This window comes from Poeciliopsis prolifica, unplaced genomic scaffold (assembly GCF_027474105.1).
Source record: "Poeciliopsis prolifica strain line A6 unplaced genomic scaffold, Auburn_PproV2 SCAFFOLD033, whole genome shotgun sequence".
In the NCBI taxonomy this organism is placed as follows: domain Eukaryota; kingdom Metazoa; phylum Chordata; class Actinopteri; order Cyprinodontiformes; family Poeciliidae; genus Poeciliopsis; species Poeciliopsis prolifica.
In genome coordinates, this window is record NW_026562408.1 from 5,037,469 (window position 1) to 5,049,793 (window position 12,325).

The window sequence follows — 12,325 nt, forward strand, 5'->3', positions numbered from 1 at the left end:
CCTGACAAGCAGTGCTTGCGCTGCTTTGCCCTCCTCCCTATACTCTTCATAGAGTGTGTGTTCGTGTGAGCACATTAATGACTGGTGTGGAGGAATGAGAGTAAGTGAAAGAATGGGATCTTGTAATTGAACCCTGGCTGTGCTTGATGAAGCTTTCAGCAAATATCTTGCCAGGAAAGCTGAGATGAAAATGTAGACAAAAATCTGAGGGGAATGGACTCTAGGATTAGAGCGAGTTAAACACACCAGCCATGCACATATACTAGGAAAAAGAGAAAAGGACGTTATGATTTCCTTCATTGTAAGAGGACAAGGACTATGTTGAAATGTGACAAAGCAGCTTTTTCTGTTCCCATTATCCTGTGAGACTGTTTAAATTTGGTCATATTATCAAAACCTGCAACACTGGGATTATATTTATTAACACAAAGTAGTGCATAGTTGTGAAGAAAGGGGGAAATGCATGTGTTTCTCAACTATCTTGTAAATGAAAACATGAACAGTGCAGCATGCATATTTTAACAGTCCCATCTAACCCCTGAACAAAATCCAGTGCCATTAATTGTCTGAGATTAAATTCAAAAGTTGAAATCATGGTTAGCTTATAACAAAACAGTTGTAAGACTGAGGTATAACTGCATATTGCCTAAGACATAGCCAAATACATGTGGGACAGTATTAATTAGGACAAATGTTCCCCCATGTCACATATGTGCACTACTTTGTGTTAGTCTGTCACATAAAATCACAATGACATACATGGAATTTTTGTGGTTGCAATCAGACAAAATCCAAAAAGAAACCTTTTTCCAAAGCACTAATGAGCTGGTTTGATGTTATTTTGATAACTCCAAACTGCTTTCAAATTTCATGCATAAAATTTCAAGTTCACAGAAGGTGTGAACAAGAGTGTCATCGACTCTCCTTTTAACAAGACATGGAGTGTGAAAAATTAACATTTTTGGAAAAAAGTTTTTTTTTTCCCTAAAGTTTAATATAAGAACATGCATCTTACAAACAATAAAAATAAAGGCTTCATTTTTATTTTATATAAATATATTTTTTTTTACAAATTTATTAAATTACTGTAGGTTTGGCTTAGAAATTCTGATCTTTTTACAACCAAATCTAAAGTTAACATGGCTACTTATTCAGTAATGTCACAGATCTACAAGGTGTTTTATTTTTTCATCCCATACGTTTTCTATGCTGTAGTTGCATCTGTGACAACTTAATTGAAAAAAATGGTGTCAATGACACACTGTAAGGTCTGCAAAGACAGAAAAATGTTTTCTGAGCAGGATTGATCTAACAGTTTTGATCCAATCCGTAGAGATGAGGTGGAGACTTCCTTGGAAGTCCACTGAGAACATCCAACATGAGTGTCTGTCCCCACTAATGCAAATCCTTGCACTCAGGCTCATACTTCTTATGAAAGGCTTTCCAAGAATAGGGAAATTCGTTATAGCAGCAGATTATTTTCTCCCCTCCAAGTATTTTTCTGGGCGTTTTAAGCTTTAATAACAGACAGCTGAGAGAACACAGTAACTGAATATAAGAAAGATGAAGCATAGCAGCAGGCTGGAGCTATTTCCTTCCTTTAGTGCCTCCCACACCTGTTTCAAGGAAACCGACTTGCAAATGATTCACAGCAAATATAAAACAATAATGTTGAATCACATAATGCTTTTGATACAGGACCTGCTTCTGAAAATATTTTAGTTTAAAGTGGTTTTCAAAATGAGCTGTCAACTGAGCATTTTTTTCTAAAACATACTCGGAAACAAATCACAAAGTGAATCTAACACCAAGTCATTTGGAAAATGTGCTGTTGAAACAAATCATCAAAGCTCGTAAATAAGATGTTTCTCATGTTGGAGTAACATCAGCCTAACGATTTCAGGTGCAATTAACCGTGCGTCTTCAGGGTAGAAAATAAGAAAATATAAAAGTAAACAAAAACATTCAATTTATTTACAAGAAAGTTAATGTCTTCTGGGATTTTTACTGCTTATCAAACCTCATGTGTGAAGGTAGATTTTTTTAATTGATACTCAGCAAACTGAGGAAAATGAAGCATATATTGAGGCATAGTAAAAGTAAACATTAACTGCAGGAGTCTTTTTGAATCGGTATGGTCTTCTCCTTTCTGATTATTGAAGTTGATTTTAGATGCAATTAGGGTGCCACTAGCTGTGCAGAAAGAACAAGGGAGAGAGGTTGAAAGTTATTGCATTTCCATCCATAACTTTCAGCTCAAACATTTTGCAAGCAGCAGTTGTTTTCTTGTTGTCTGGCTGGAAATGTATCTAAACCAATAAAATGATCTAAGGGACTGTTTCTGATTCCTTAGACTCGGGGCGCACTGTTATTCATGTTTCAGATGTGGCACAGCTCCAGCACAGCATTACATCCTCAGCATGCTGTCAAGTCCTGCAGAAGCCTGATAATCACTCACTTATTTAAGTAAGGTATGTGGCTGCTAAGGACATACAGGTCCTGCGGATCAGGATTGAGAACCAATAAAGTGAATCAGGATGTCATGCAACTTCTTGATGTGTCCCACATGCAGTGCACTTGTAATAAATGATTAATTATTTTGTCATGGATAACAGAGTCCATCTAGTTATTTTAGTTATGTATTATTTAGACCTAGTTATCTCCGGTATGTTGGCAGGGAGAGACAGAATACCAACCCCAAAGGACTGACGTTTCACACCTGTGATTAATTTACTCTAATGGTTCTTAGTAAATTCTATTTGGAGTCAACCCAAGTCTCTTCTGCTTTTATCAACTCTAATGTTAGTAATTTTGTCACAAGGCAACTCCACATTTGTTTTTTTTTTTTAACCACCTTCACATCCGTTGCAGATTTCCTACAGCAATTCAATTTTCTGCAAGAGAAATTATTAATAAACAATTGTTTTAACAACATGTTGGCACTGTTCTCGATACCAGAGCCACATAAACAGCTTCCATGACAAATAGTGCAATCTCACTTTTTCATGTTTAAACATCTGCAGTTAATTTACAAGAAGAGATGAACATCAGTCAGCCGATATTTGCTCAGATGGCAGACAATAACTTTGTCATGTCAGATGAAGACAGCAAAGAGATGATCGATATGGAAAGAATGAGTGGGACAAAGTGGAAGTCAGATAGAAATGATGAAAAAATTTTAAAAAAGCATAACTGCAGGGATCAACAGACGGGAGTGAAGAACTGAAACCAATCGGAAATGCAAACTTATGTTTAGAGCTCTTATTATAAGCATGTGCCAAGCAGATTTCCACTGGAGACAATTTATTCAGTAATTATAAGAGATGTAGTGGAGAAACTGTCTTCTTAGATTCAGTTTGTGAAATGATACGATGAATGAAATATAGAACCCACTCGACAAGGGGTTTAGATTACATTTCTTACAATATATGAGTTCTTTATATAAAGTTTTTTCCATAAGAAAATGAAAGACATATGTACACAATCTATGGTTCGTAACCTTCTGCACACAGTTCTGATACAAACAGCAGTTTTACACCTAATTAGGAGACACAGCAGGAGAGATGAAGCAGAGGATGAAGATAAATCGGGAGAGGAAGACAACTGTTTTGGATACAGCAGTCATTGAAGCAAAACAAACAGGCACACAGGACTGAACCGGCTAAATAAAAGAGAAGAGAGAACACGGCGATTAAATCCTGACAGCCTGCAGGGATGAATACCTGCTATATATTTATTTTTCTTTAAAAGCAAATGATCACCTATCCAAGAGACCCATGAGACTAATAAATGTGTGTGAAACCGATAAAAGAATAGCGTAGCAGTAGATGATATGAGATGTAAATGGTGTTTCATTGATTATCTTCATTATAGTTCTATTAATTGCCCATCAGTCCGCTTTTAAGTTTTCTATTAGTCCACGAATACAAAAGCATCACATGTTTGTCTTCTGATGTGACTTTGAGGCATTTGTTTGGTTTTCATGATGTCGGTACATCAATGCACATGGCATGGATAAGTTGCGCATCTGTGCAGAAACCATTAAGGCTAAATGATTTTTCTACAGGTTTTGGAGAATGTTGTTCTACAAACCAGATGGCATCTTTTGTCTTCCATGTGAGATTGTGGCAAAGTACATCTGCAGCTATCACAACAACAGTGTGGTTGAACTTCAGCAGCAAGAACGCAAACATATTTCACTTTCTCAAACATGAGGTGGTGATCCAGATCCTTGATGAATTTTACTTGGTGAGCAGCTATTAGACATAAACTCTGCAGCCACGTCTGCAGTGAGATTAACAACTCCAGTTAGCATTCATACTTCTTATGAACACAAAACAAACAGCAAATTGTGACTTTTTTAAGTTTTAACTCAGATGTTTATGGAATATTTAGGATTTTTTTTTTTGCCCTAATGTTTTTGAATTAGGCCAATAAAAAAGTTGGTTACCCTGGAGACTAAATGAAAGCTAATGGAGATTTGATTATCACTGACTTGTTGCTGCTGGTGAAAAATAAACCGACTGAAGATGAGACCATTTTGATTCACTGTAAATTTCTTATATTTATATATAAAAATAGAGAAATAGTTTTTGTATGTTTAATATTGTTTTATGTAAACTTTAACTGAAGTATTCAGCAGATAAACAGCTGAAACTGATACACGCTGTGCTGAAGGTTTTAAAACAGTTTAGTTGTTGGAATTATTTATTGTTGACTCTAAATAATTAATTAATATTCCAGAATAAGCATGTCCAAGCTCACAAATAATTAAGTAGTTGTTGTTCGATCACCCTAATAATAAATATTCATTAATTAATGCAATATAAAAGTGTTGAAAACATGTTGGCAAAAAAACTTGGTAAAACAATAAGATTATGTCAGGACTGCAACTGTTGTTTTAACTTCTTCTGAGAAAATGGCAATTTGTCTAATGCAACATATGCCTTGTCAGAGACAAACTGGCAAACATTGCTATGTACACATTATGTTACCAGGTCACGCATTTGTGGGATTACACTCTGGAGTCCTCTCCTGACATTTGAGAACATGTTGTTCTTTAATACACCACCACTGCTGCATCTGTCAATCACATCTGCCGATTACTGTCACATGATCTGCTTTACTACCCTAAGAGGATGTTCATTAATATAATGCAATGGCTACTAATCTCAGTGCTATTAGAAAGACCAAACATGTATATGTTTTAAATGTTAAAAGGCTCTGTGCTGCAGTTTCAAATGAAATAGGGTGGACAACAAATGTCCCCGCTGAGCTGGACAAATGATGTTCAGGTTGGATTTTTATCTCTGGCTCAATACAGATCTTACTCCCAGATCAGTGTCTCTCCAATCTGTGCTCTTTCCACCCACTTTTTTTCTTCTTCTCTCGCTCTCTATTTCCAGCTCTAAGAAACATCAAACACTGAAGTGATCCAAGGCAGGCAGGCAAAAAAAAAAAAAAAAAAAAATCAAATAAATATAAAAATAAATGAGTGAGATGAGGAGAATCTGATAGCAGAAAAGTAATACCCACTTCAGAGGCCTGCTGCGGATCATTTCTACCCCCCAGCCTTCCAGACCCCTCCTTTCCTCGCCCTCCCTTCTCGTTCTTTCTTGGTTTCCCCTTATTGTGGGAACACATTACAGGTGTGCTGCGTGTTCACTTGTAAGCAGGAGAAACATCGATTTTCTGTCAGTTTCGGAGGATAACCAAAGGATATAATGCTGTGCATGTTAGGCAGTCGGGTATGCAGCGCTGTCACGACGTTTGCAGGGAATGTGAACATACAGATGTATGCACCTCTCTTATAACTGTACCACCGACAATAAAATTTATGGAATGGCTTGTATTTTTTTTAGAATTTTATTTTTGGAAAGGTAGGCAAACCTTTGAGAATTGTTTAAATTTTGAGTGAAAATCATGTCAGTAGTATGTCTTTCCTCTGCATTGAACATTTAAATCCTTGCAAACCAACATTAACACGTGTTTCATTCAAGAAGTGCCTGATAATAGAATCTCTGCTGTCTGAATTTTATTAACTCTCCTCTCTTTCCCTTTTGTTCGCTCAGGTTATGGCGGGGTGGAGTTGCTGCTGGTGCTGTGGGGCCTGGATCTCTCTATGCCCTGCCCCCGCCACTGCATCTGCTACACTTCACCTAGCACCGTTTCCTGTCAGGCCCACAACTTCCATGACGTGCCCGAGGGCATCCCCGCTCAGAGTGAACGTGTCTTCTTGCAGAACAACAAGATCCAGCGGCTGCTCCGCGGCCACTTTTCGCCCACCACCACCATGCTGTGGCTTTACTCAAACAACCTCTCCTACATACAGCCGTCCACGTTTCATGGCTTTGACCGGCTGGAGGAGCTCGACCTGGGGGATAACCGGCACCTGAAGGCCGTCGCCTCAGACACCTTTATGGGTCTGGGTCGGCTACACGCGCTGCACCTGTACCATTGTGGCCTCATCAGTCTGCCTCCAGGGATCTTTGCTGGTCTACATAATCTTCAGTATCTCTACCTACAGGTGCTTGGATAACTGCCAATTTTTAATCTCTACTGCTAAATGTTACATAATACTGTAGTGTATTATGGACTTACTGCTAGAAATTTGACACTAATGAAATGCTAACAGCAGATAAGTTAATTTACCCACAGAAGCTTGACCATGCAAAGCAGCACCAGGAAGAAAAAAGATAACCAAATGCACAAATCATTGCATAATGTCCAAGATATTATGTTTTCTATTCTATTACACTAACCTAACTACATTTTTATGTATTTTCCAAATTTTGACAAAAATATCCATCATTTTGTTTTAAAAATATAATTTATTCACTGACATTGTTTAGTAAGGGAAACTGCATTTTAATCTGTCAAGCACCCAGCAAATGACAGCATTAAAGTCACAGGCTCATACGTTTGCACTTTTAAGCAATTGGTCATGAAATCTACAAAAAAGACAAACTAGTTTATTCGACATGACCCAATTTTCTACTGATTCCTCAAACTGAAACAAGCACATAAAGACAAGCAGCAAATCGTTTTAGTAACCTCCAACATGGCTCGGTATTTTCGAGCCTCTGTGAGCTGCAGAGATTACCAGTAATCCTGCAAACCTGCAGAGTTCATCTTTTGCCTGAAATTTATGGAGAACAAGTTTGTGAATGTAATCTGTATGACAAGACAAGCATTTATGTTGTGACCTAATCCAAAAATATTATGTTTATTATTCATGTGAGGTCAGGAGACTGCTGAAAATAAATCTTATTTCAAAGCCTATTCCAATTAAGAATATTACTCTTTACTGGAAATAACATAAAGGCTATTAAATGATGAATGAACTATTACTAATTTCAGATTCCTTCTCTCCTTTTTTCCTTCCTTCTTTTCTTCCTTCCTTCCTTCACAGGATAATCAATTAGAGTTCTTAGAGGATGATTTATTCATCGACCTCCTGAACCTAAGTCATCTCTTCCTGCATGGGAATCGGCTTTGGAGTCTTCGCCAGAACACTTTCCGAGGATTGGGCGTCTTGGACCGACTCCTTTTGCACCAGAACCGAATCCAGTGGGTTGATCGGCAGGCTTTCCATGACCTTCGGCGTCTCACCACGCTCTACCTGTTCAATAACTCCATCACTGAGCTATCCGGTGGCACCCTGATGCAGCTGCCGGCCTTGGAGTACCTGCGTCTAAATGACAATCCCTGGGAATGTGACTGCAAGGCGTTATCCCTCTGGGACTGGCTGCGAAGGTTTAGGGGCTCCACATCCACGCTGATCTGCGTTTCACCGCCGGAGTTGGCAGGAAAGGATATGAAGATGCTGAAGAATGAAGAGCTACCCAGCTGCTTGTCGAATGAGGGTCACAGAAGAGGTAACTCTGGAGGGGAGATGGAGCATGGAGACTCTTTAAACCACCTAAACCGCCACAGAATCCATCACAACCATCATCAGCGGCCGTACCTGCCGCATGGGGACCAGTACAGCTTGCCTTCGGCCTCACCCCTGCCGCGTCCACCGAAGGGAAGCCGCAAAAACTGTACCCGCCGGGGCCGCAAGGGAAAAGGGGGGCTCAATGAGGTTCAGATACTTCAGGAGGGGAATGAGAAGGACTATTCTCCAGATGGAGGTAAATATGATATGTCTGCATCTTCTAGAAGGAGAAACAAGTGCATCCCCAGAACTTCTGTTGGTCCACCAAGTGGAGTCCAGAGAGCTAATAACACTGGATCCCATGCAGCAGCATTTATTCCCTGTTTGTCATCAGCTCTGTTTCTGTCAATCTATTTTGTGATTCTGCGCTGAAACAGAACCCAGACACTCATGTGCTAATGATGCAACCTTATTATTAATTCTCCTAAAAAAACACCCTGTCCTGGCTATTTAAGGAGACATGTGGACAACCAAGTGTGTACTTGATACTGTTTGGGAACATTGTAAAGTATTCCTGCAGTAAAAATGCAGGGATTCTTACGTGTCAAAAGATGGAAGTCAGGGAGCGCAACTCAGCCCACTGTTTTGATGATGTCAGCATAGAAACAACAGGGAAACTTCTGTCTCTTTGGCATCAGTCACTTCATCAAAGTTATGTACTCATGAAAACTGTACAGCCTCATGAAATAATGAGCCAATTATTCATTCAAATTACAGTGAGTGCACACAGTAAGTATCAAAACAGTTAACCCTCTTGACTCAATAGTGCTCTCACAGCACAGGCTTGATCTGTCACTCACACTAGGACAAAGACAGTCATTTAAAGCTGTCTCTTTGCTCACTCAACAGCACCTTAAGATCAAGAAACAAAGTACCGCAGACACTGGTGGCAGGAAAATGAGTCATTGTGAAGAGTTGCAGCAGTAATAGCTGTAATCACTATCAATCCGCCGGCAAATTGCCTCTGCACCCACGTCTCACAGCAGTTTTAATGCACATCTGTACACTTTGGCATCTAAATAATACAGCTGAAATTGTCACACAACAATATAACTGTCAGTTCGTCAAAGCAGTCCAGTCGAAAGCGATCATTTGTCCTCAACTTTGCATACCAACCTAAAAGCCAGTTCAAGCTAACAAATCATTCTAAAAGCCAACTGGTCTCATTCAGCATCCGAGAGTGAGTGAATATTCCTAGAAACTGTTGTGTAACTGTAGGTGGAAAGTGGAAAAGGAAAATAAATACTCTGAAGCCATGTGGATACAACAAAGCTAAATAAAAAGAGTGCCTAATGGGAGCCAGTCATCCTATGAACAACATCTGGAGGCGAGAGACAATTTCATTCACTCTCCAACTTGTCTTGGTTGAGCACCTCTCTGCAGGCCAAGAAAAAGGGATTTAGTCTCAGTCATAAAAGTTCTGATTCAATGAAAGTGATGTGCGCTTCCCTCTGTAATGCAATGGAGGTCTGTGTATCATTCAAAGCACCATTCAGTCCAAACAGTCACAAGAAACAGATTCTGTGTCAGAGGTTTGATCCGCCTCTGTTGAGTAAAAAGTGAGGTCAGTGTGTGACGAATGAAAGCGCTTGCGGACTTCTCTTCTCTGGTTTGTTAACAAGGACTTGTTGATCTTCAAGCCTGTTTGAAGAGCTGGATTTTATCGCTGCTAGGTCTGAAGAGAGAAAATCCCTGTGACATGTGGAGGCTATGTGCTCTTCTCCAAGAATTACCCATGACAAAAAAGAACAGTGGGATACAGCATACCCTTTGATAACAGTGCAGTTCAACAGTGGTCTTCCCCCAGAAAATAAAAAGAGACCAACCACCTTCACAGCTCACTGCAAACCCAGGACTCTCATTTGGTTTTTCTAGACATCCTGTTTTTCTGTGCAGCTCACCTGATGTCTCCACCACTCAACTGAAATTGGTGGAAACTGATAAAACAAATCATTTCATAATTTTCCACAGCAAAACAAAGCATTGTCATCTTTATTTGAACTAACTGCTCCTCATAAGTAGAGATGCACCAACATATTAACAGTCACAATATTTTCAGCTTGAATACCCCCATTAGGCTACCAGCCATTTGTAAACTCAAATTTGATTATTGTTCTGGTTGCATCTCAGAGATAACTCAAAAGTTAGCTATTTTCAGGATCAGCTGAAGATAGATCTAGATAGATGTCATATCACCTAAAGTGCATAAATTCCCAAAGTGAGTCAAATTAACCATTTTTTAAACTTATTTTCTGAGGTTAAAAACAAACAAACTACAAATGAGCAAGAGAAATAAATATTAGCAACTAGATTTTCACATTACACTATTGATGATTATAGTGAACTGGAAAGAAGTACTTCCTGATTGATCCACTGGTTCATGTCGCCCTGCAGTCAATAGGTGAGAGGTGGAGTCCATTGACTACTGGAGTAGAAACCCCTCAAGTGAGCCAGAGGTAGTAAGTGAGTATTGAAGTGCATCTGCACTGGTTTGTGCTCTATGCATAAAGGAGAAGGTGAAGAGAAAGAACATTACTGCAGCTTTTCTATCCTTTTGTTCCTGAGAGATAATTCATCCACATCAGGAAAACAACAAGCCTCTCAAAGAAGCACAAGCTGACAGTAGCATTGAATGAAATTTGGCTTAATATGAGTTAGTGATCCATTCATTGTGTTTCATTAACATGTGGCGTTGTTGTCCACTTTTCTGCTGACTCCCTTTGACACCATTGTGCATTGGAGGGAAGGTAATTCCATTATTATTTTGTTACTTTGACCCAGAATGAACAGAAGGCTAAGGCTCAAAATTGGTAGCAACTGGAAACAAAGGACATCTAACAACAGACTTGACACAAACACTAGACAGTCGAGACAAGGACCCAACGAGGAACAAGGAACACAGGTGGGATTAAATACCCAGAGGGTAATCAGGGAAACGAGACACAGCTGGGAACCATCAACTGGAGACTCGATAGACACATAAACCTAAAATAAACACAAAGAAAATCTTCACAGTAAAATCAGTGTCAGATTTTAGCTTTACAAAGGTGGAGATCAGATGAGCCTCAAAATTCTGACTGGTGCATCTCTACTTATAATTAAACAATAATTAAGCAAAAAAAAAAAAACACAATTATGACAGGTCATTTAAAGAAGAAAAGCACAAAAATTGTGATCCGGTTTACAGATTACCCCAAAACAAGCAGGTTCGTATTGGACTCCAGAGGCAGGGGCCATATTTGTACCCCAGCTTGTGTGTGTTTCCCGCTGAGTCCCACCTTTTCGTGTCTATCTATCTCGATGTCGGGAACATTGGGCGGCCTGTCACTATAGTGTCACTGTCCTGACAAATAGGATTATAGGTCCCTATATGAGTAAACTTTGTTTGTGCTGCTGTAAACCAAGAGGTGATGTAAATTGTGTCTGTTTATTCCTGTGAGAATGACTTTTGTAATAAAACAAAAAAGAGAAAAAAAAAGAGAGAAGAAGTGAGACTGTTGTGTCTCACTTGTTCCCATGAAAAATGTACAGGGAGCTGAAGGCTGGAACTTTGTTATTTTTTTAATATTCTTATAATTGTTTTGGTTTTTTGGGTGGGGGGGCTTTCAGTCTTTTTGATTTGCTGAGTCACTCCAGATAAACAGCACACTGCAGTGTCCTATGTGCTTCTCCTCCTTATCTTTTTCCTTACTTTCCATTCGTCATCCTCTTTCTCCATCTTTCCTTCTTGTTTCCCTTTTCCTTCTCATCTTCCTGTGCCGCCATTCTCTCTTTTCAATAAGCACACACAGACACACACACACACACACACACACACACACACACACACACACACACACACACACACACACACACACACACACACACACACACACACACACACACATATCTGTGTATTATTTTTCTCTTTTCCTTTGTGGAGCTCAAATGTTTTCTATGTGGTTATCAAACAATGCCAGACTGAAGCTGTTTATAAATAACATTAAACAGATAGTGTCCTCAAACGGCTGAGGTGGTCTCTTGTTTGTCTGCCTCCTTTTGTTCGGGCAAGCGTGCACATCTGTCCGAGTGTGTGCTTAATAGACATACCTCTAAATGAGCCCTGAGGCTGCATGATAAGGCAATGAAAAGAAAGAAAATCATCAAAAACTAAAAGGCAATAAAAAAACATAATTGAATATGTGCATTCATCTGCTGCAGAGGAGGAAAAATACATCCACATTTAATAAAGATAGATGTTGCCCCCCTCATGTCCCACTTTTGACCACACACTTAGCAGCCTCATATGAAATATGCATCAAAGGACACACACACTCACATAATACACGCCTGTCAAGGTGTATCAGCTGTGACGATTAAAGGGCGGTGTCTCGTGTCAGGTCAAGGTAA

General features: G+C 39.3%; 1 protein-coding gene across 1 annotated transcript in view; it reads left to right on the top strand.

The window, feature by feature from the left end:
* The window catches only part of LOC129373624 (reticulon-4 receptor-like 1), a 93,079-nt gene extending 81,145 nt beyond the window's left edge, over positions 1 to 11,934 (top strand). Inside the window, exons 2-3 of the mRNA XM_055051652.1 lie at positions 6,072 to 6,526; positions 7,412 to 11,934. Coding sequence (XP_054907627.1) covers positions 6,072 to 6,526; positions 7,412 to 8,308 — 1,352 coding nt within the window. The 3' untranslated portion in view covers positions 8,309 to 11,934. The remainder of the gene's footprint in view (positions 1 to 6,071; positions 6,527 to 7,411) is intronic.
* Positions 11,935 to 12,325: the final 391 nt, after the last annotated feature.